The sequence below is a fragment of the Rhea pennata genome, chromosome 10 (genome assembly GCF_028389875.1).
Source record: "Rhea pennata isolate bPtePen1 chromosome 10, bPtePen1.pri, whole genome shotgun sequence".
Taxonomy (NCBI): Eukaryota; Metazoa; Chordata; class Aves; order Rheiformes; family Rheidae; genus Rhea; species Rhea pennata.
Window position 1 is genome coordinate 2695370 of NC_084672.1, and position 23781 is coordinate 2719150.

The window sequence follows — 23781 nt, forward strand, 5'->3', positions numbered from 1 at the left end:
CTAAAACTAATCAGATGCTTTGAAAATCTATATGAATGTTTTTCATTTTTTGGCAGAATTGTGATACACCAACACTACATAATTGGTATTTTAACTAATATAGTTAGAAGTTAGATTCCATTGAGGTTTTCCACATATATGAAGACTAAGGTTTTCATAAAAGAGGTCTCAGGAAGAATTAAGAGAAAAGAAACCAATTATGCCTAAAGTGCTAAAACAGAAAAAAATGGAGGAAAAAATTCACTTGACCTCTCTCAAGCAAGAAGTTTGAAAGAATATCTTAAAAATCCAGGGAGAGATTGCAGCTCTAAGGCTCAAAGGTCTGTTGTGTGGTAGGGATTGATAGGATGAGTTCAGGACTTGTTTTTCAGAGTGGATTAAGGCACAAATCACAATATTTTGAAATTTACTCACTACTGTGGGCTTGTATTTTGAGACACTTACTAAAATTTGTTTGTATGAATTAGCTACGTGGTCATTATAGAAAATGAATCTCTTCCTTTATTAGCTTTCATCAATCAAAATTCAGTTGGCATTGGCTTATGTGACATAACTTTCTATTTTCACTTATTCTTGAAAATCTGAGCGTATAGTTGCTTAGAAGAACAACATACATTAATATTCAGTTTCATTTTATAACTGTTTCCAGTATGAGATAGTAAATGAGAAAGCCTGTGTGATCATGACTTTGTACCTGAGTATTAAGTGACTTTTTTTTTTTTTTTTTTTTTTAATATTGTGGTATCTGGAGTTGTTTTTACAATACAATCTTTGTGAAGAGATTTGACTGAATAGTTCAGCACGTTAGTGTTTCAGTGCCTCTCTGTAAACATTTGATTTAACACAAATTAGTTTTCCAGAGAAAAATGTCTTCCTTAGCAAGTCTAGTCAAGACCGGGGACTAAGTTTAATTAGGTTTAATTCCCCATAATTTTTACTTATGAGTCTAGTATTTGTCAAAAGTGTCTGCAGTCAAATATATTGCCTTAGTGGAAAAATATCTGAAGTTAAGCTGGGATATCCAGAGGAAACTCCTACAGTAAAGAATAAGAGAATTAAAGTTAAAACTGGAAATACTACCTATTATTGGGTATACTATTTCTTGCTACAGGGAAATTCAAATGAACTACAAAAGCAGGAATGGGAAATCCCTAATGCACCTGCTAGGGTATTTTAGTAAAGACTGAATTGCCAGAAACTAGATCCAGCCCTGTCAGAAGAGAATTTCTGAAAATGCAGGTCACAGTAATTGCTGTTCTTTCAGGACATAGCATAGCCTACGCCAAAAACAATTTCTATTGGTATCTACTGTCTTAGTTTGAAATACAAATTGATCATGGTTCCTGGTACTGTAAGTGGTCCTGATAAACTATTCAATTTATCAACATGACACAGTTAGATTTAACCTAAACACAACCCCCACTCCCTGCAACATATGGAATGTGCAGCTCTCCAGGCAGTTCTGATGATTCTGCATCAAGCTTTAAGGTGCTTAGAATAATGTTCAAGGATTTTTAGAATAATGTTCAAGGATTTTTGTGTGTTCCAAAATTGTCACAGTTTGTATAGAAGACTTGTAAGATATCCAATGTTTATATATAGCTGACATGTATAAATTCCTTATATGACACATTTCACATACATTTGATATCTTTCCTGAACTACTCTTGCAAAAGGGCTGAAGAGCTGAAATGTTTGGGGTCAAGATTCACAGGCTTACAGTTGGCTACAACCAAGATCAGGTATACTCAAATCCCTTACTGGCCCATTCAAAGCCTTATTTGTGCAGACAGGTCTATGAAAAAAACTGCAGTCACACCAACCTTGGTATGAGTAGTAAAACAGGTCTGCAATAGCAGAAGTGCAGAAACAGAAGTCAAATGCAAATATATGGCACCCCTGGATGTACCTTAAGTTCAGTTGCTCTTCCGTCATTATTTTTTAGATATGCAAATTACAAACACTGACATAAACTTAGCTGTGCTGCAAAATATCTTAACTCATTATTCCATCTTCAATTTCCACGGTCACTAAAACAACATAATATAAGACTTCTCTGTAGAATCAAGAAAAAAAAAAAACACACTGAAAAAGGAAGTACACAAAGCAAAGAGAGCCATCATCTAAAAGCAAATGCAGAAAGTAACTGATGCAATCCTCTTCTGTGCAATTTTTCCTCGGTTTTTCTCTGTTCAGTACTATTTAAGATAAAGGAATAACTGAAGAGCTATTCTGTGTGGATTTGATATATGTTATTTGGATCTTCTTGTTGGATGACATTCAGTTACTGAAGGAGCTGAAAATTAATCACTATACTCTATATTTCATGGCCTCAGATTATGCCCACTGGCCTAACAATTTTATCTTTGCAGTGTAAGAAGGCAAGTAATTTTACTTCTAAGGATACTACAGATGTTTAACATTACTGTTAACTAGGTTTCTGTTTCTCTGTCTGGGCCCTTATATTGTATCCATTACTATAATATGAAATTGCTTGGCTTAGATTTTTTTTAGATTTCTATTTTTCCAGTTAGCTGAAAAACTGCTCAGGTAATTTCTTGTGTGTGTGCATGTGCATCTGTGTGCGCTTCATCAGCAGAACAAGTGAATGAAAAGGGAATACAGTTCTACGATGATACAATTAACAGTCTTTTGGAAAACAGTACTATCCCTACTGTGAGCCTCTACCACTGGAATCTTCCACAGGTTAGAAAATACTCAAATTAGTGAGGTGTCTAATCTAAATGTTTCTGATAGTAAATTTATTCATAAATTTAAGAACTATGTATACATTAAAAAAGTTTAAAGATGCCTGCATGCTTTTAAGGGTATTTATAATTATTCTCTATTTATTTGCATTTTATAAGCATTTTTGTACACCCTTCTGAACCACTGCACACTTCCTGAAATATAAGTAAAAATCTTTGTTAATAAGGAACAGAACACTGAACTTTAAAGGACATTATTAATTCTTTCAATTCTTGTTTATGAAGGTTCTTGAAGAAAAGTATGGTGGCTGCCAAAATAAGCATAATTTATTATTTTAATGATTATGCAAATCTATGTTTTGAGAAGTTTAGTGATCATGTGAAACATCAGATTACTTTTAGTAATCCTTGGGTAAGTTATCAATGCTTTCCTTCTAATCATTCTACTTGTACAGCTGTTACAAAACTCCTTGGAAGTGACATGAAAGGAAAAGTAGGTTAAAAATTCTAAGAGAAATAATTAATCTGCGATTAACCTTTGTGCCCAAAATCTCAGTGGCTAGTTCTAGTCAAATACTACACATAGGCAGAGTTTCAAAAGATATTAAATTGCTGTGAAGTTTTGGGGAAAAAAAAATCATCAGCCAGAAAGGAGAGATGCATAGAAATCAGAAAGGTAGTTTATAACTTGTCTTGCTGTGTTTAAACATGGAGCAGCAAGCAGGCAGTCAGTCCGCTAACACTAGACAGCAACATGTTGTTTCAAACAAGCCACAACATACTATCAGCCAAGTAATGGAGTAGTAGATGGGAGCTAAGGAGAGGACACTGAGAAAGGAGAATGGAAAGGATTGAGAGACCGAGAGAAAGACAGACCATGCAGAAGGGCATGGGATCCAGATCCATAGGACAATAGTGAATTAATTAGTTCTACTGTTCAAAGAATCACTTCTATGTATTCATAGGCAGTTGCTGAAAAGGGTTATGAAACAGGAGAACATGCAGCAGGACTGAAGCTGGGTGGATGTGGAGCATACAAAGCCATGCATCATATAATTAAAGTAAAACTATAAATGTGGTTTCTATTCTACTTTGTAAATAGAGTGGTTTTGAGATTGAAAGGGAGAAGACATTTTTGATTCTTTTTAAACAGGAATACAAAGTTTTGTAATCATGTTGGTTTCCAAAGAGCACACCAAAATTACGCCCTGCTGTTCAAGTAGCCTGACTATAAACCGCTGCATATTCAGGCTTAGCAGGTATATATGCATAGGTGCTTGATATATGAAACTTCATTGTAACAATTTCGATTTTTTTCTTAAAGTCTTGAAACATACCATAAAACTGGTTAGATAAAAAATGTCCAGGTGACTCTAAAAAGGAGTAATACCCTGACCTAGTGAAAGGAACTCAGATTTTGCAAGTGACTTCCATGAGGCAATGTCTCATAGAAATAAACTTCCACTTGCCTAAAAAGAATAAAGTACGTAAAGATACATAGTATGGGTATAAAGTAGGTAAAGACTAAAGAGGCTGGAGAGAACACTATACTGAATGCTTCATATTACCTTAATTGGGACCTCATGGAATTTAGGAAAGGAATCTTGCATAAATGCTTTTTTGATGTCTTATATAAAATCAATGTGGTATTTTCAGAAATGCAATAACTCCCCTCCGTCCTCACCAACATCCTATACTGACTAAAGCATAAAAGATTAAAATATGCATAAGCTTTTTTACTTACATACTCACACATCAGTGTGGCACTCTTATAATCCCACATGGTGTAGTGAACAGCAAGGTAGTAAGTATTCATTCTGTTAAGGATGCTTCTATTTATGTTAAGTACTTAAAGATTATAAAATGATCATTCTGCAGTTTATGCATATTTTAAGGTATGGCTGGAATTTCCTTAACTAGCAGCTGAGGTAAACCTGCTGTGGATCAATGATCCACATATCCAAACAGATACAAAAGCTGCTGAAAGATATATACAGTTTCATTTGGGAGGGTTTGCAAATCCAATTTTCAAAGGAGACTATCTAGAAGTTATGGAGAATTACGTAGGCAAGCCACAGCAACTGACGATACCATGAATAAATTATAACTACATCACATTACAATGGAATAGCCCCTGATCAACCAAAGGCAAAGTAGAGACAAGGCTAACACAACAAATTGCCCAGGGACTGGAGCACTTGCTTTCTTGTCATGTTATGTTTCCAAGCATTCTGTTGACATTTAGAATACTCTTTGGGGAAATTCTTCTTTAACTCACTTCTCCACGTACACGACTAATACTTCTCCAAACTAAAGGCTGAACGCTTCTTTCATATTAAGGAGAAAGCAATCAAGCTAGATTGTCCTGTACTTTAAGTTTAGAAAAAAAAATGCGTTCATTGTTTGTAATACAAAGAAAATGTATTTTTGAGCATCACAAAATTTCATTTTCTGTGCTTACGATACATAGAAAGAGTGCCTAGAAGGGCCAAAGTACCTCAAGATTACCAACTTTCTCAGTGCAAGAGAAAAGTTATATTAAAGGCACATTGGATTTCCTGGGCGTAGGTCATTTTACTACTTGTTACATTATACAGAAGAGCCTTCCCTCTCTAAACACGTCCAGCTACAACATGGACTCTGATTTGGCAGAACTGGAAGACCCAAATGGCCAGCACCAGGATCTGAATGGTTATACTGTGTGCCTTGGGAATTCAGAATATTATTCAACTTCATTAAGGTGATTATGGAGTAAATCTTTCAAAGAAGTGAACCAAAAGTCTGGTTACATAAAGGAAACATACCTTCATTAGTAGGACAGATTTTTAACAGCTTTGCCAATATACGCTTCTCCTTATACTGTAAGTCCCCTTTTTGCCAAGGATCTTAATTTCAACTGGAAAAGCTATATACTTCCATAATTTTAAAATAAAAATCCTAATTGACTGTTAAATTCAGTTGCATATTTTTTTTAAAGGTACAGTAGGTAGACCTAAGGAACTGGTTTTAATCTATTTTACTAGGAATCTCATATTCTATCAACATAAAATCATTTCTGTTTATAACATGGAATATTCTAGTCTAAACACATCTTTGTTTGCAGACACAGGATGGGAATCCTCTCATTTATGTGACAGAGAATGGAGTTTCTGAAAAGGTATAGTGTACTCAACTGCATGATGAATAGAATATCTAAAAGGATATATTAATGAAATACTGAAAGGTAACTTTAAAAATATCATTTAGTACATAAAATATATAGTGCTATTACCTTCACTTTTTCACTCCCCACTTTTTAAAACTCTTTTATAATTTATATTATAGAGAAATATTCACATATCAGATTAGATAACAAATGACAATACCAAGTTTTATCAGCAGAATAACACAGCCTTGCCAAACTTACTCATGCTATTAAATACAGTAACTACAGGAGACTTAATATTGTAATAATTATCAATTTCCACTTTTAGAAAGGAGAAATTGCATCTAATTATTGTTTCTATGGCGCTAAAGATAACATTTTCAAAGGATCTATATGACTCTACTTCTTTACTCCTCCTCCTTTCCCCCTCCTCCTCTATTTCTTGTAGAAAATAAAATACAAATATCGCCCTATTTCAAGGAAGACAAATATAAGCAACAAGTTTAACAGAATAATTTGTATTCTATTTACAGGTATAAATGATGGTGTTAATATCAAAGGTTATATGGCCTGGTCTCTGCTGGATAAATTTGAATGAAACAAAGGTTTCTCTGAAAGATTTGGATTTTACCGCATTGATTTTAAAAACAAGAACAAACCATGACACCCAAAGGCATCTGTTGAATATTATAAAAAGATCATTAGTGAAAATGGATTCCCAAATCGGAGAGGTGATGGCAATCACTAAATCTTTCTATTTTTAATGTATGGGCAAAAATCACATCAAATTTCAGGAACTTCATTTCTCTAACTTGGGGTGTGTTTTATATATGTCTCCAGGGATGGACAGTTGAAATAACCTCGACTACTCTTTGTACAAATATTAATTGGATTTACTGATGTGATCAAAAAATTGGAACCATAACTTATCAGTACTCTGTCACATTAGAAAATTACTCATATATGCTACTTAATTGCAACATATATGGAAAACGTTACACATTTTTTCATTACTTTTATTTTATCAAATAACTAAGATATATATTGCAAATCACCAAGATACAAATAGTTTCAGAAAATCATATATTGATAGAATAAAATAGTTTCAAGTGAATTGACAAGAGTTCAGGCACAGAGAAGAGGCTGCTGTGGTAAGACAGAGTATTTCACAATTTAATACAACTACTGATAGGCATGTGGATCTTCTCAGGTGGAAAACTGATATCAGAAGGCAATAGACACTTGCTCTATCACAAACCAACTCCTTGCTTCAGGTAATTATGGTTATTCTTTTTTATTTGTTTTATAAAAGCATATTATGTAACTACTAGATGTTAAACATATTTGTGAATACTACTACTAGTGGATCCTAAAAGAAATTTCCCCCTGGAAAGCACAACAGCTTTCAAATACAACAGGCTCTAAAGAAAAATGTCCTAGCTTATACTCACCATCTAAAATCACTGCAACTAAATGGATCAAATTTGAATTTTAATTGAGTTCACAAACTGTAAAAATTACTATTTAAAAATAAGGGTAGGGATGAGAGTATTTTCCTTAAAATAATAAAAAGGTTAAATGCTCTTATGAAAATAAAACCAAAACCAGACAATTTAAGGCAACTATTCAGACAGAAAAGCTCTCAAATGTTTGACCTCCACATAAAACGAAATTATATTTTCTAAATATATTACTAAAAAAACTGACAACAGCACAACTTCAGCAGCTGCTTAAGTATATAAAAATATAGTAGACCTTGCCTGGATTTCCACAGTGCCAGGCTGATCAACCTCATTATAAAGACCCTTCCAATGTCATTCAGGACCTTTCCTAAATCCTGAACTATCAGAAGAGTCTAGAATACTCGATTTCTGAAACTTTTAAGAAAGATGAAGTAAATAGTATAAAATCTCACAGGAAGGATGAAAGAAATACCTCATGGTAGAAAAGCTCTAAACAGTCATCCTAAATTTGTCCTGCCTAGCTTCAGTTATGAGTGACATGATGTTCTGTATGAATTATGCTTACTAAACTCTTTGAGGCTTATATGCAGAGCAAAATTCTACAAAGATAAAACCCATTTTATTTTTCAAAGAGCTTCAGTGCAGTTCACAAAGGGTTAGATTGTTTCCCAAGGGTTTTCCTTTGACAATTTTCTTTTCTACCTTTCCCTTGAAAATTAAAGGAGCAGCAGAATACTGCTAATGCACTGAGCCTCATTTCTAATAAGCACAAAAATTTACCTCAAAGAAAAGTGAGCAAAACCTGTCACAAACTTGCTCCAATTTCACAGACTTGTGAAAATGTTTTAGTTTTGATTGTTGTTTATGCTAATATCAATATTTAACAAAATATTTTTTCCTTTCAATGTTCAAAAAGCCTTAATCAGTTAACAATATATTTCTGAAGATTAAATTTCTTACATTGTTCATTTCTCAAATTTTAGATCCCTTGATGACTCACATGGAAATGGTGATAGAGATTGTCGTTCCCACAGTTTTCACATTCTGCATACTTATCAGTGCTGTCCTACTAATGTTTGTCCTTTGAAACCATAGCTAAGATTATATTCTTATACACAGTATCTTCATTTAGTATAAATAAAATGTTAGTTTTATTACATTGTTTAAAGTTTACCTCAGATGCCTATTTTTGTAGCACTGTAACAGTGAAAAAAAGATATTAATTTACCTATGTCCACATACTACTACTATAGTTTTTTTCTATTCAATTCCCAAAACATAATTATGAGGATTTTAATCAACACTCAAAGTACATTTGGTTTCTGTATTATGTTCTATTAATTTTCTGTAGCAGACTTTATGCTTCTTATTATTTTGGAAACTATTATACATTTTGTTCCCCAGAATAACAGTTAGCTAAGCCTAAAGTGATTCAAATCTTGCCAAGATAAAGTTCAAGTGATTAAGGGCTGTTTTTTGCAAATTGTTTTCAGTCTATTCATCAATATACTTTGATTATCATGCAATTACTATTTAAAAAGACAGACAAATAACTTTCAAATGAAATATGGTTTAAAAATCCCAAGCACATTGATTATAATATTAACACCTTATTTCTTATGTAAACGTTAGGATAATATATGCCTTACTATTGAAGTCTGAAGAAGAAATAGTGGAAGTAGTTTAATCAAAGAAGGCAACTGCAGTGTCAGATTTAAACCAAGGAATTCTTGTATCTCCATCTGTTTATAGGGGGACTAGGTCTATATCGTACAACTTTTTCTTTACTATAATATATTGCATCCAGGAATATATAAAATAAGTAATCCAAGTACTTCAGAATTCAATATTCCACCTCAAAGTCAGTCTTACTGCAGGCACAAACAAATTAAACACATGATCACAAAAAAATCTGTCCCAGAATATGGCCAGCTTCCTCTTTCTGTTGGGCTTGAAATTATTCTTCTAAAACAAACTAACAAACAAGTTTCCTGTTTAGCTTGTGCTAACCTGCCCACTTTGGGGGTGAGGTTTAGTTCAGTTGGTTAGAGCGTGGTGCTAATAATGCCAAGCTCCCAGGTTTGATTCCTGTATGGGCCATTCGCCTGGGGGTTGGACTACATGATCTCCAGAGGTCCCTTCCAACCTTACCGCTTCTATGATTCTACAGTTCCAGCACTACACGTGCATGTACTGGATGCAAAGCAGTAGCATACAAATACAAAAAAGATCTATTTTTTAGCTTCTATTCAAAAGCTTTGACTGTTAAATTGATCATTGTTCTTTTAGTATGTAATAATAGGAAAGAGGCAAGAACTAAGGTTTACTGAGGAGAAACCACAAGTGATAGGACTTTAACAGTTTTTAAAAAGTAGGAATATTGACATCTTTCTTATATGTCAATAGTTGTTGTTTCTTATATGCAAAAAAACCTTCCTTCTCAAATGAATTAATAAGCATATACTACACTATGCAACTATTTAAAGCTGCGATGCCAAAAAATTACACACAGTATCCAATTAATCCCAAAATTTTTGAATAATGCCCAACCAATTACACTAAACAATGCTTCAGAAAATAATGCAAAAAGTATACACAAAACCACAGTCAAAATGATTTACTTCCCATTGAAGGAGAAGCTGAATTTGAAAAATAATTTGATAAATTTGATAAATAGAGGGCAGAGAAAACCAAACTGTATGTCAGAAGTTTACAATTCACTAGATGAACAGCTTTCCAAATATACCTGGGTGATGAAATGTCACACAACAGCAGGAAAAAAAAATGACAACATTAGTTGTTTTGTCAGGTTAAAATAATTCATACTTTGAACCACTCTTAACCAGTAAAATTTAAAATCCCAAAGTGTAGAACTTTATTGAATGTACATAAAATTATGAACCAAAAATCTAATATATTTTCAAAGCAATTATATGGTATATTCATAATTGCACAATCTTTATAAACAAACAATATATGTACAGTTATTTATAGCTGTAGATATCACACTAAGCACATCAAAGCAAATAATAAAATGTACTGCTCTTCAAATCACAGAATATTTCTAAATATACTGCTAAGATACAAACAATACTGAACTTTCCCTTTTACTGTACCTTGCAAGTGCCTGCTTGTAGAGCAATACGCATTTACGTGAAATGCACCTGACTGCATTTAGCCATTGTAATAAAATACATTCTTTCTTCACTGTCTCCATTAACTGTGGAATCGCATAGAAGACCTGCACAGACAAAAGAGAAGATAAGAGTAGGTGGTATTCTCAGAAAGAGAAATTGCAGGGATTAGTTCATGCAACAGCTTCAAGAACTGGTTCAAGATCTAAAGTGTTCCTTTCAGAAAACTTATGATAGAAGTTGAGAAAGACAGGAAAGCTTTACTAAAACATTACCCTGCATCAAACCTTGCCCCACAAACGAAAAGGCAAATCATTTCTTTATCAGTCTGTATTATGAATTCTTCCCTATTCTCATGCATTTTCATTTGTCCTATATTTCATTTTATGAAGCAAGGCATGTCATCTCTTCTTAGCACTTGTTTGCTTCTCAGACTCTGTAGAGGCCAGCACTCAATAAGAGGTAAACTTTTCTTCAAATCTTTTCTGAGGTATACTGGCATTTTTATACTGACATTTAAAAAATAATTGTAAGATACTGCTGACAATATTAAACAATCATGTTATGATCATGTTAAGATTACAACTATTCTGTGATTAATTTTAACTCTAAAAAGAGTTCAGCAAAAGTAAGAAGGCAGGGAAAGTCACTGCTTTCTAAGAATCTTATACATACTATAGATACCCTCTCATATTTTCACTTTTTATAAGCAACAAAGCATTGTTTTGGTTTTGCTGAAGATATTCATAAGAAAGAAATGGCTAAGACCCACTGAATCCCATATGAAAACCAATTTGGTTTTGAAAGTAACAAATGTTAACATTGATTATTCCATTCTGTATATAAATTCCTTACCTATATTGTTGGATTTCATATGTTCAGCTGGGGGATTAGTACTAACTTGCCACGTCGTTTTAACTTCCTTCTGTCCATGCCCACTACTTATGTCCACCTTCCATATTTGTGGATGGTCACTGATAGAATAATCAAATGATGTCAGAATTTGGTCATGTATGTAGTCACAGTGTGAATTTTACTGCTACAGACATTGAAGTTTATCTTACTTTTGATAGAACTTCTTGACAAGAGCTGGTCTGATTGGCAGCTGAAACACATGCTTCTCATTTAGAGGGTTTTCCTTGTAATACTTAATGCATGTTCTAAAATAATAGGAATCAACCAGTTAGTAACATTCTTTGGAGAAATGCTTGTGCAGTACTGCATAAACCTTGTCAAAAATGAACTATATCTCCATGTTTTATAATTTCCTTTATTTTTCAATCACAAAACAAAACTGAACAGGAAGATCCACTACTGCCTTTGAAGTCTCATAATCATCAACATTAAGGTGGGCTTCCATTCTTTTTTCTCTTAAGAGTGAGTTTACTTTTAAAAGTGAGTTTACATCTAAGTAAATCTATTTAATTCTAGTCATTTAAAGAGCAAAAAGTAAAAATTAAATAATTACTGTGTCAAAGGGAAGAGGTTCTCATGTTTGAACTGAAGTAAGACGGTACAGCTGACCATTATTTCCAGCATATGGTGAAGTTTTTGAACACGATGAACTTGCTCTTGTAGATCTACCAATGTGGAAATGAAGTAATCCTGAAACAGCAAAGAGCTTCCGCTATTAACTGGATACTCAGTTTATACTGGCATGGAACATGCCCTCTATACTAAAATCATCTTCCTGCTTCTTTTCAGGAGCCAAAACATTAAGAATTGCCCATCAGAGTCAGAATAGTGTCCGCATAGTCCAGTATCCTGCCTGACACTGACCAGATACAAATGAAATAATGTAAAAATAGGGAAACAATATAATGACATTTCTATAGTATATTGTCCCATCTTCATGATTTACAATTCAGTTTTCTAGCTTATGGGAAAGAGATGACTTGTACCCCACCATCAGCTAAGTGTACACTACCCTGTGCTGCTTTCAGAATAAATAAAAATAATAAATAAATAAATAAATAAATAAATAAATAAAAAGCAGCAGCATCTCACCAAGTAGGTTAATGTTGCAAGTTCCTGACCTGTAAAATGAACACAAAAAATAATTAAAATTTACTGGATAATAACAGCTGAAACATAAACAACAGTCAGGTAATCAAATAGGGAATTTACCAGAGAAAAAGTGCAGATCAGTAGCACTGAAGACTTCTTTTTGTATTTACTGACATAATTGTCCGTTCAAAACAAGAAAAACTCTGAAAAGTGTCAGGGCAGAAGCATTAGCGTATTTAGGGCAAATGCTGCACATCCATGGAAATACAGTGAAGAAACTTCAGTAGGTGCCACATATCTCGAGACAAAAAGAACCCTTGGGACACAGAGGCTTACAAGTAGCAAAAATTACAAAGCAAACAGAAGAAAAAGAATAAAAGCAGGCTGACAAGAAAGAAATCAAGAATGAAGAGATGAAGCAAAAGGAAGTGGAAAATAAGAGTGGTAAAGACAAACCTGCTGCCAGAAACAGAAAAATATAAAGCTGTAGCACTGAAAACAAAGTCATAACATTTTAAAGAAACAAGTTAATATTACAGAAGTCTTTCCACCCTAGCTTTTGTTTCCAGTATAAACTATAAAATAATCAAAAATCTCTCTAAATACCACACACTGTACAAACATGGCTACTACATGTGAATGTTTTTATTCCTTCTGTCCTATGTAAACTATAGAGGACAGGACAGGACAGAGCTTGAGTGTCTTGTTTTTCACCTAGAGTAAATAGATGAAGAAATAAAATAGTCTACAGTTATGTAAGTCTGGTATTATTCTACTCAAAATTCAAGCTACAGGTTTTTCCAGATTGACCAAAAAAGGCTATGTGAACTATAATTATTTTTAAACAAATTCACTTTTTAAATTATGAAAACATATACAACTCAAAAGTACAAATATTTGAAAGAAGCTACTGACCAGCACTTGAGCACACAGGACCAGAAGTGAGATCAAGGTTAATAAAAAGAATTAGTTATTTCCTAGATGGAGCAACTTTCTCCTTGAGTTTTTAAACATATCAATACATCCAAGGCTTACCTATGAAAAAACTGACATAATCCTTCTTCATCTTATCCAAACCAATCTCCAAGAGCATTTGAATTGGAGTTATACCAGTGAGGGAAATGCCATCTATCTTTCCATGATAAGATTGTTGAATCAATTTACTTAGCAAATTGCTACTCCCTTGATGAATCTAGAATTAAAGAGGTTTTCCTGTGATGTAATGGTGTATGGAATATAATGAACATTGTTTAGAAGTAAGACATTACAGAAACAGAGTCTGTGACATGTAAATATTTTAAAAATAAAACAGAAAGAAGGGGCAATTAAATAACAAGAACTATGTCCTATTTCACACAACTCAAAGGAATAAAATTTATTGTGACTGCAAATACATACCCATGGCTGTATCTCACCACGTTCCAGGGATCTTATAATCAATGTGAAACATTCTACCAACTCTTGATAAGAACTGACACCTTAAGAAATAAGATGCAGTATTTTACTTATCAGTCTAGACTACATCTTTAGCTGTTAAGTCAATAAATATAGGTCAACATGTACCTGCAAAAACAAACTCCCTCATTTAAAGAATGACAGTTGAAATAACAGCTTGCACTGCTTTTTGTTACATTTGTCATATTATGACTTCAACAAAGATTACTCTAAAGATGCAATGATCAAAAGAGACCACTGAATTGCAAATGACTGTTAGAAAATAGTACACAAGAAGCAGCTTGCCAGTTAACACATTTTGACCACATTCTCTCTCTATACATTGTGGTACAACACATATTTATAAATATAAAGTGGACTATTGGTATCTATTTATCCTCCTAACTGCTTCCCAAATAAGAAGCAAGCTTCCACAATGTGCAACTGACAACGCCCTTAAAGCAGAACACAGTGCAGTCATCACAGTGCATTTTAGTTATCCAGTTTTGAATCTGCCAAGACAATAATTACAGTGATAGGAATGAAAGGGATTTAGAGGTTACATACTCCCTTCCTCAAACAGAAAAGAGTTGCCATAATCTCTGGAACAGCTGATTAGTAATGAAAAAAAGAATAGAGTATTTGACCAAGTGTATTTGACTGGTAGTAGGACTACAAGAGTGACATAGTTTGTGTGTAGCTTTATCAACTTTTAAAATATTTCCTTCTGAAAGGAAGGAAAAGAAGGTTTTTCTTCTTTTTTGAAGAAAAACCAAGACACTCACTTCTCATTTTGCACCAAAGTTGTTCAGCAAAATCCAGGTCTCCTCGCTCACTGAAGATTGATTTTATTGAACTGTCCACTGCTGCAGTGTCACATTTAATTTTCTGAAAGAGATGTGTTTGTCTTAAATAAAAAGAATGCCTAACATTCAAAGACCTTGCAAAAATCAAACACTCTCTAAAGATCAAAATTGGATGCAATGCTAATTTTTTCCCTCTTCTAGTCAGCAGCTTTGCATGCAAGCATACTGCATAGTAATTAGGAAGCATATTTTTATTTAAATGTGAAACTTGTTGTTTTCAGGTTTAGCACCTTGGATAGTTAGAATCATAGAATGGTAAGATTGGAAGGGACCTCTGGAGATCATCTAGTCCAACCCTCAGCATAGCCCCATATGGGGATTGAATCCACAACCTTGTTATTAGCAGCACCACACTCTAACCAACTGAGCTAAACCTGTTAGCTTTGGTCCAAGAAGAGAAGCCTGTTATTGGAAATACTTTTCATCATAGCTAGGTAAAACTGGTCCAGTATTATGTCTTTTGTCAGACTGTCTAGTAAAAACCAGCTGCTTTCTTCAAGACAGTCCTTCTTTGTCTTACAACAGTCATACGAATATAGCATCAGTAAACACAAACGCAGTCCAGCAAGTACTGGTACAGAATCTGATCTGTGCTATATTAAACTCAAAGATTATTGAATAACTGCTTTAACATATATTTTACTATTGTGGTCTGAGAGGCCAAAGTTAAAATACACATATTCTGAGAATAAAGAATATTTTCCTGTTCTCCTGATGCTGAACATGATTTTTTAGCTGATATATAAATCATTCTACTTTTATCACAGCTTGAGACCAAAACTTTCCTCTCAATAGAAAAAAAAAACAAAACCTTCCTTGCAGACTGAAAGGAAAAGAAGTTCAGTATACTAAAGACATTTGTTGATTACATTAGAATAATACTGTAAACCCCTGCACAGATAGTACAGATACACAACAGACATCATTAAATTGGCCGAAAACCAAAGCAGGAAACGGGCAGGAAAGGCAAATTAGTGATGGAATGCAACGGCACAGAGGTCAGAGCAGTTTCCTGAAAGAAAGCGTGACATCCTGGGACTAGCAGCTTTAGGAGATGACAGGTAACAGTTAAGATGGGGGGAGGGGGCGGCAATTGGAATGATGATACTGCAGTTCAATTTACAAGCTTTTGGTAGTGAAAAAAGAAGGGAAAGAAGCAAACCAAAACAGCTCCAGTTCTTCAAAGGCTGCCAACTGAACAACACCAAGTTACATTAAAAATATGTATAATAAATACTGTTACAACATTAAGAATTCAAAAATAGGAAGACTTTCTGAAGGTAAAAATTACAGTGGATTTTCTATTATTGGCTAGCAACAAAACTGCTATTTTTGCCTTTAAAGACTTCTTCCACTGCTTTTACTCAGCAGATACAGAATGCAGGAGCTCCATCTTTCTTTATATCTTCATGTATATATATTTATAGGAACAAATATATACGAGAAACGTAGTCAAAATTTCAAACTAATAGAGTTATTAGGGGAATGACAATGACAAGGCAATTGTTTGGAAATTGCACATACCTCTGTTTCATTCTTGTTTCCTGATGTACAGAATCCATCCAGTTTCATCTTTAAATCTAGCAGAGGAGAAAGTAGATTTCAGCACTATGAAAAAACACATAGTCAAACTAACTATACTAATCCCTCTGCACGTAATAATTAACAATAAATACATTGCCTGGATGACTAACAGACGAATGTATGTTTAAAACTTAATTTTTTCTTATTGGTTAAGTATACAGCCAGAGATAATTTCTGATCAACTTTTATTAAGACAAAATTTCCCCATATACCTTTACTATATTCTATTGTCTAAGCATTAACTTGTCACCCCTTATTGCCTAATCAATGCAACTGAACAAGTCATCTAAGAAATATCTCTGTTTTTCTTCCAAATGTATTTGTCAGAGAAAATCTTTATCAGTTTTTCCCAATTTTATCTACATATTAATTTGTGAAAAATTTACAGTTGCATTCTAACTTTTTTGGTGCATTCCTGTAGCTGATTTTCTTTATAGATTCATTTACCATGATCTTTAACTTCTAACATGTTAGTTTTTCACAGCAGTTTTCTGAAGCAATTATTTACTTTGAGTGCTTCATTTTAAGACACCATCAAGGAACTGTTTTCCATCACCATCTAAAGGGGCATTTAGCACTTTTACAAGTTCATGTGCATTTCAAATAACTTGATTCACTGAGAACCTGCTAAATAACCTTTTAGTATAGTCAACTTTATATTGTGTTTGTTCCTAACTCTGTCAACCTATAAAGAAAAATATTTATTTATTTATTTATTTATTTGCAAAGTACTGGGACACAGAAAAGGGTCAGAGATGTACTGACTAATCAATTTAACTACATCATGCAGGTTATTATAGCTTAGAAACTAGCATTTCCAATTCTAATAATTTAAGAATTGAATGTGGACTTTCCTTCTACTTTTATGAAATTTCACATCCCTCTTTCCCCCTTCCCACATAACAGGCAATAAATACCAGTCAGAAATTCCTGGACAAGTTCAACAGCTGATTCAGATTCTAAGGGCTCAGGCCACTCAGTCACACCTGTCTTCAAACCTTCTGCCAAAGCCTAAAAATAGCATCAAACACAAAACAAGCAGGTCAGCTGTTGTTTGAGGTTCTGTATATATTACACTTAAAACATAGCAGCTTCTCCAAAAATGACACAGCTCTGCCTGCTCAGTTAACCATGAATTTAGAAACTTCTAGAATTTCCTCACTTTTGTGTTCATGATTCATTTTCCTTGTATTCAAGATTCTTAAAACTGAATACAAAGTTTAAAATAAACTAAGTGCTTAAGATTATCTTAGAAACATCCAATGGAATTTTAAATAGAGTAAATTAAGACATATAATCACTACTGCAGAAGTAAGTCTGCAATTGGATTTTCTTGTTTATACTTACAAGGAGAAACTGGAGTTCTCTATATAGCTGATATACAGGACTTCTGGGGTCCCCAGATTCCAGCGTAATGTTCTGAAAGTTCCACAAGTTTACATCAGATTCAAACTTTAGAAATTATATATTCTAAAATTTTCATTAGGGAAATGCAGATTAACAAGGTTTATAATTTAGATTATGAATATATTGTATTGCTTAAATCAGGCATAATAAACACAACTCGAGAAAAATCAAACACATTTTCTATGCTTTACACTACTTATGATGTAAGTAATGGAAAGAGTTTGAGTTTGTTTGCTTTACCATTCTTTACTTACCAGTGTGGCAGCTGAAGTCAGCGGAGGAGTCTGTAGAATCTTATCTACAGTATTCCACGTAATATCAATATATATATTGCTTTCAGATTCTACAAGTGTGTCCTCTATTGCAGCAGCTCTAATAAGTTCATACCGAGCAAAGCCTTTTGTCATCGTCTAGAATCAATATATTTAAAAAAAATTAAAAAACACCACCACAGATTAAGGCTCCAAAATCTAGCTCTGCAAGAATTGTTGTTAATAATTCATGATGTCAGCTAAAGATATCTCAATACAAAACAGAATAATATCAAGAATGTTTTATAACCACGTAAAATATTTTACAAAAGCAGTTCACACAAAGAATGACTCATGTCAGACAAACACTTTACAATACGGGAAGCCTAATTGTTACTTCCAAAGAGAACTTTATATTAGAGAATCATGCCAAAATTATTTTCTAAATATTATCTGTAAAGCTTCCCAAAAGCAGAATCAAAAATTCAAAAATACAGAATTTTAAAACTTATATTTGAGGTACGACAGACTGTAAAGACCTACCACAGATGAATGATACTTGATTTTGTGTGCCATTTGGAGATCTTCTAGACTGGCAAAACAGGTTTTATCAGCTGTAGGACCTGACGAAAAAAAAGGTAAGAATCAAAAAAAATATGATGCAGCCTGAATTTGGCACTTGAGAATTAATTCTCATATATTCTATTCAATCAAGTTACCATTCACGTTCTTTAGAAAACAATCATTCTTCTTGCATTTATCCTATTGACAATAAAAGTTGGTGCAATGTTAAAATTTAGTAAGAGTCAGTTACTTGTGTAAGTTGAATGGGAGCAATTTCAATTTTCTGTTGTGCCTGATTGAAGGCAGTCCTGAACAGACACTGTCACATCACTCTATGTTGCATATACTAAGAAGTTATTTTGTACATTCCATGGGTCAAAATATCTCTTTTCTTTCACTTTTTTTTTTTTTTTTTTAATAGGAAATAGGGAGCAGTACCAAGCTGATATCACACAAAGATAGCACCAGTAATTTTCCCACTTTTCTTTAATTCTGTCTTATTCAATTTTAGGTGTAACATTATAACCAGAGAACCTTACCATCACATGTAACCATATGCAAATAGATCCCTGTGATTTTGTTTCCAGTTTTGAGAGGCTCAGCCCCAAGCCAACAAGTATGTTCAGGATCAGAGCTATCACACCTTATCCAGAGAGGAGGAAGCACAACCAGTTTGCTTATCTTCAAATGGGTCATGTTTGGATTTTGTACCATTGTATAGAGTGAAATCAACTGCCTAAAAATATGAATGGAGGAAAAAAAAGTCAGATGCCAGCAAGTATTAGGAACAGCTAAATATGTCTCCTATACATAACTTTAAATGAGAGGACAGCAACACTTAAATCCTATCTGGGCTGTTTCATAAATCAAAACATTTTCAAAAATAAAAAAAAAAATCTGTATTATAATCCCCATTTTACAGGCAGAAAAATTAAGTCACAAAGGAGAAAGTAAGATATCATAACAAAATATATTTAATACAATATTGTAATTTAGACTAAAATACTAACATTATAATTGATTTTCACATTTTAACTAACTTGTCCTTTTAACTTGCTTAAGCAAACTGGTAATCATGTTTTGGTTCGATGCCTTAACATTCTAATAACAACCAAAGATCAAATCCCAACCAGATCTTAAAAAAATAAAATAAAATAAGTCATCCAAAAGCAAGCACTCAAGACTCACTAAAATTTCTTTGCACACCTACACAGGCAGCCTCATTAATCTAACGAGACTGCTCATAAGTGCTCTTGCAATACCAGGACTTTAGCTTCACTTTCTCATGAATATTTCTAACCACAGGAAGCCTTTTCCATGATGAAAAATGGCCATATCATCACTATTAAACTAACGAGCAATTTAATTTTATGGGCTCAAAATAACAGCGTTTCTGAATGCTAGGAAGAGAGACAAAACTTACAAAAGAAAATTGCACTGAGTCTGTATGAGGCAAAAGTCACCCCTGCACAGAGGTCTGCAGGAAGCCATAAAAAGTTTCTTAGTAATGCAAAGACCAACCACAAATTGCTTTTTAATGAGAACTTTACTTCATTTTTTTTTTTGGCATCAAATTAACAGCGTGCTTTTTACTATAGTTTTTTATTATTACTGGTAAAATAACATTTATTAGGAGTCCTTCCATTTACTTTATTCATCTTACTGTCGCCTAGATATTGTGAAAGCAAAAGAAAGTGTAAGAAAACTAGACCTTGCAGTCTGAAGTAAATATCTATGTATAATGCTCAAGTCCATCTCCAGTTTTTACCATTTGTTTGCTTATCAGCAGAAAACAATATATCTACCATGATATATCTATTTGTTTTGAGGGTATGAAGTTATTAAAGTATGAATGGGACCTTGGAAACTTACTTTGCTCTTCTAACAGAAAGAGGAACTGGTCCAGAACTCTCCTCTTGTAAAAGCTCAGAATCATAAATAGCATCATCTGCTTTTGATTCTTCCATCGGGTCACTTTCTTCCTTCTGTCCCTTTAAGAGAAATGGCCAGGTAAGTCTAAAAATTAAGGGTATATGACAATTTTTGGTGGGAATAAATTCCAAAGAACAGATTAATTTGAAAATTTCACAACTAACATACACATGCACACACTTACTGCTTTCTGCAAAATATATACCATATTGCTTCCATTCCAAAATCTTTCAGCAGGACTTTTGCTATTACCGCCAATCAAATGGATCTCTACATCTGTCTGAAAAAAAAGAAAATATTATACATTACATATAAAGGCTATATTGTAGCAACATTTTCCACTGAAGATTTCAAAATTAACTATTTCCATAAGCTATTTTCCAATCCCATTGCAACCATTCATTAATCTATTTATGGCAATACAGCTACTACATATTGCAAGAACTGAATCTTAAATCAACTGTGAAAATGCAACAGCCCCAACTAACCAACACAGAAACAGTTCACCTTTAGTATGTTGCTTCTATAAGAAAGTGAAATAGATTTTGAAAAGATTCACACAAATAAATAGCATTAAAAATTTTCCAACCACTTCTGTGTTTCAGCGACTATTAAAAGCAATTGCTTCTAACAAGCACTTAGAAAACAAATGTGCCAACAGAAGGCGCAGGTTTGAAGGTGTGGATTAGAAGCATGACTGTATCAGCTCCGTGCAGCCACCTACCTGCTGCCTGAGCAGAAGGGCAGCTGCTGTAGCAGGTCTTCCATCTCCACACACATTCCCTCACTATCCCACCACCTTCTACAATAAGTCTTACCCCTGCCATAACACTCCCACATGTACTTGTTCCTTACAATTATTTTAAACAGGTTAACAGTTAACAGCTGCAAAACTTCAGAGACAACTCAGGAATAAACAAGGAGGTGAAGGCAGGTGATGGCCTCTAGAAAATTGTCCCCCAGGTACTTCTCCGTCCTGAGATAGACACAGTTCTAAAAACATATTGCTGAAGTAAACTTTTTAATGTGGCAACGGCATGTATCCCAGCTGTTCGTCGATGACAGTTTGCTTGTTTTTTTAAACACGTATAGCCTTAGATTACAGGGTTGTATTTTCACATATGCATTTACCTCAAAAAGATAGGGATGTTCAGAGATACTTTTCTTTCCTTCATCATAAATTCTGGGGAAAAAAAATACATATAACATGATTTTCTCTATTCCTCATTAAACAGTAAATTTATCTGTAAAAACCAAAACATCAGTCTCAAATCATAGTTCTATATATTTAATTAAATTTTCATTTATAGTAGATGGAAGATATTTTTACATCTAGTTAATTTTGAAAAAAGTTACTAAACTAGTTCCTAGTAAAACTTCACACCTGACACTTCTATATATATACATATATATTTTTAAAGATTCATAGATGCTGATCAGGCAAGCTGACTGATACAAGACAAAGGCCCTCTCTCGTTCCAGACAAGATGAATGGAGTTTCACATCCAAGCTCAAGACTACACCTTTCCTTTAATGTATTCTTTTTACACCAGAGAATCACACAGACAGGAAAAGTGACTCATTGGTTATGTCACAAAAACAGTTAAATGAATTTATACAAAGTGGTGTCAGGTGAGTTACAAATGTAGAGAAGTTCATTACTCTTCAGCCCCTGACATCCTGGAGAAGGGGCAGGATACAAATCTCCAATTTGACAGAAGCCTACATGCAACATTCCGGACCTCTGCTAGATTTGAGACTTTGAACCTACGTAACTTCAGTTACACAGTTAAATGAAGCTAACATAATTTCATATTCTGACATCAATTTATTAAATATGCCTGGTTACGTATCTGCACTAACAACTATCTTAACTAAGCAACTACCAAAATCTCCAGCCCCAGCAACATCTCAGTATTTTTCCAGTAGTCTATGTCTTAAATAAGCCTTCTTGTACTACTGTTAGGGTTCTGGCATTTTTAAGTAAACTCCTCTTTAAAAACAAAATATTAGGATTGGGGTTCATGACATTATTAATAGGAATTCTTAAATAATTTTTATACAAATGTACAGGCGCACACCAGTACAAAATCCACCGTAATTCAAAGTTCACTGTACAGCAAATCTTGCTCAGTATCGTTGGAACACCAGGCTTTCCGAATGCAGACAAGCCCTGGAAGGGTGGACACAATACCTTTAACACATCACTCATCAGCTGAAGTGCCTTAATTGTCCGTTTATCCAATTTCATTGCAAGTTGAAAATACGTTAACTTAAACCAAGTTTTATTTCACGCATATATTACAACTTCTTCAAGATTTTCTACCAGAGACTTTTTAAAGTTTTTTTTTTTTTTTTTTTTTTTTTTTGCTTGAAAGTAGCAAAAAGTTTCAAGCATAACATTTTGTGCTACATTTTTGGGGGGAAGGGAGCGTCTCGCCAAGGATACAGGGCACAGGTATAGCCGAAAAACACTATTTTTGGCATCGTGCAAGCTGGCAGCCCTCGGTGCCAGACCCTGGAGACGCGGCGGTGCCCCAAGGCCCGGGGCCCAGGCGAAGGCCGAGGTCCCCTCACACCCACCCTTCCAGCCTCCACAGCCCCCAGCTCTGTCTGACTGACGCTCACGACTCGCCCTCGCCCTCCCAAGCCGCTTCCGAGTGACTTCGCTTGTCAGCACTCTCTTTTTTTCCCTTCAAAATGCATTTTAAGTCAGCCTCGGCACTACGATTAACTTCTTCAATGTCCTTCTCTATTCGCTTAATAAAACTGCCTGGATAAGCGACCGGAATAGGCAAATCCCTTCCTTTTCGGGAGCTCGCAGCCTGAAAGTCTGTCAGGGGCCGCGAACGCCCGCGCCGAGGTGGACACGGCGCCAACGGCCGCGCGGAACCGCGAGGGCGCCGCCGCCTCCGCGCCCTCCTCGCCACAGCCGCAGCCGCAGCTCCTCCGGGGCGGCCCCGGCCCCGGCCCGCCGCGACTCACTCGAACAGGCGGCCGTAGAGCTCGGCGGCCGCCGCCGCCCGCCGCCGCCGCTCCGCCATCGCCCGCCGCAACCGAACCGCGCGCCTCGCCCGCCCACCCGGCGCTACATCCAGCGCCGCGCGGCCAACGGCGCCGAAAAAAACCGTTCTCCCCCGCCCAGGCGCCGGTTTTATTCGGTTTTAGTCTCGAGGCAAATGTGCCCGTGGAAAAAAAAATCGCCTCAAAAAATTTCTAATTTTTGTGACACTCGATGACCCCTAGTGCCGAATCCCTCCGCCAGAAAAGAGTCCCCCAGTTTGGG

At 34.8% G+C, this 23781-nt stretch overlaps 2 protein-coding genes across 4 annotated transcripts; one reads left to right on the forward strand and one right to left on the reverse strand.

Annotated features, from left to right (window-relative positions):
- The first annotated feature begins 1336 nt into the window (after positions 1 to 1336).
- Positions 1337 to 8403, forward strand: LCTL (lactase like). The gene is given in 15 exon segments (XM_062583999.1): positions 1337 to 1346; positions 2208 to 2319; positions 2321 to 2373; positions 2597 to 2706; positions 2994 to 3025; positions 3027 to 3120; positions 3674 to 3769; positions 4440 to 4509; positions 4604 to 4644; positions 4646 to 4779; positions 5179 to 5372; positions 5375 to 5448; positions 5812 to 5890; positions 5893 to 5931; positions 8300 to 8403. Coding segments are annotated over 15 exon segments (1242 nt in total).
- A 1869-nt stretch (positions 8404 to 10272) lies between these two features.
- ZWILCH (zwilch kinetochore protein) lies at positions 10273 to 23550 on the reverse strand. Of its 3 annotated transcripts, none has more exons than XM_062583752.1 (18): positions 23481 to 23550; positions 21627 to 21678; positions 20701 to 20775; positions 20436 to 20554; positions 19103 to 19299; positions 18543 to 18622; positions 18003 to 18158; positions 17689 to 17760; positions 17259 to 17352; positions 16282 to 16337; positions 14677 to 14779; positions 13856 to 13935; positions 13493 to 13649; positions 12458 to 12486; positions 11919 to 12055; positions 11515 to 11610; positions 11306 to 11424; positions 10273 to 10557 (listed from the first exon to the last, which is right to left on the reverse strand). In XM_062583752.1, exons 1-18 carry the CDS (start codon positions 23537 to 23539, stop codon positions 10466 to 10468), a joined length of 1773 nt encoding a protein of 590 aa, XP_062439736.1. In that variant the 5' UTR covers positions 23540 to 23550; the 3' UTR covers positions 10273 to 10465. The 3 variants fall into 3 exon arrangements, with proteins under 3 accessions (XP_062439736.1, XP_062439735.1, XP_062439734.1); XM_062583751.1 differs by having other exon boundaries at positions 20436 to 20548; positions 20680 to 20775; XM_062583750.1 differs by having other exon boundaries at positions 20680 to 20775.
- Positions 23551 to 23781: the final 231 nt, after the last annotated feature.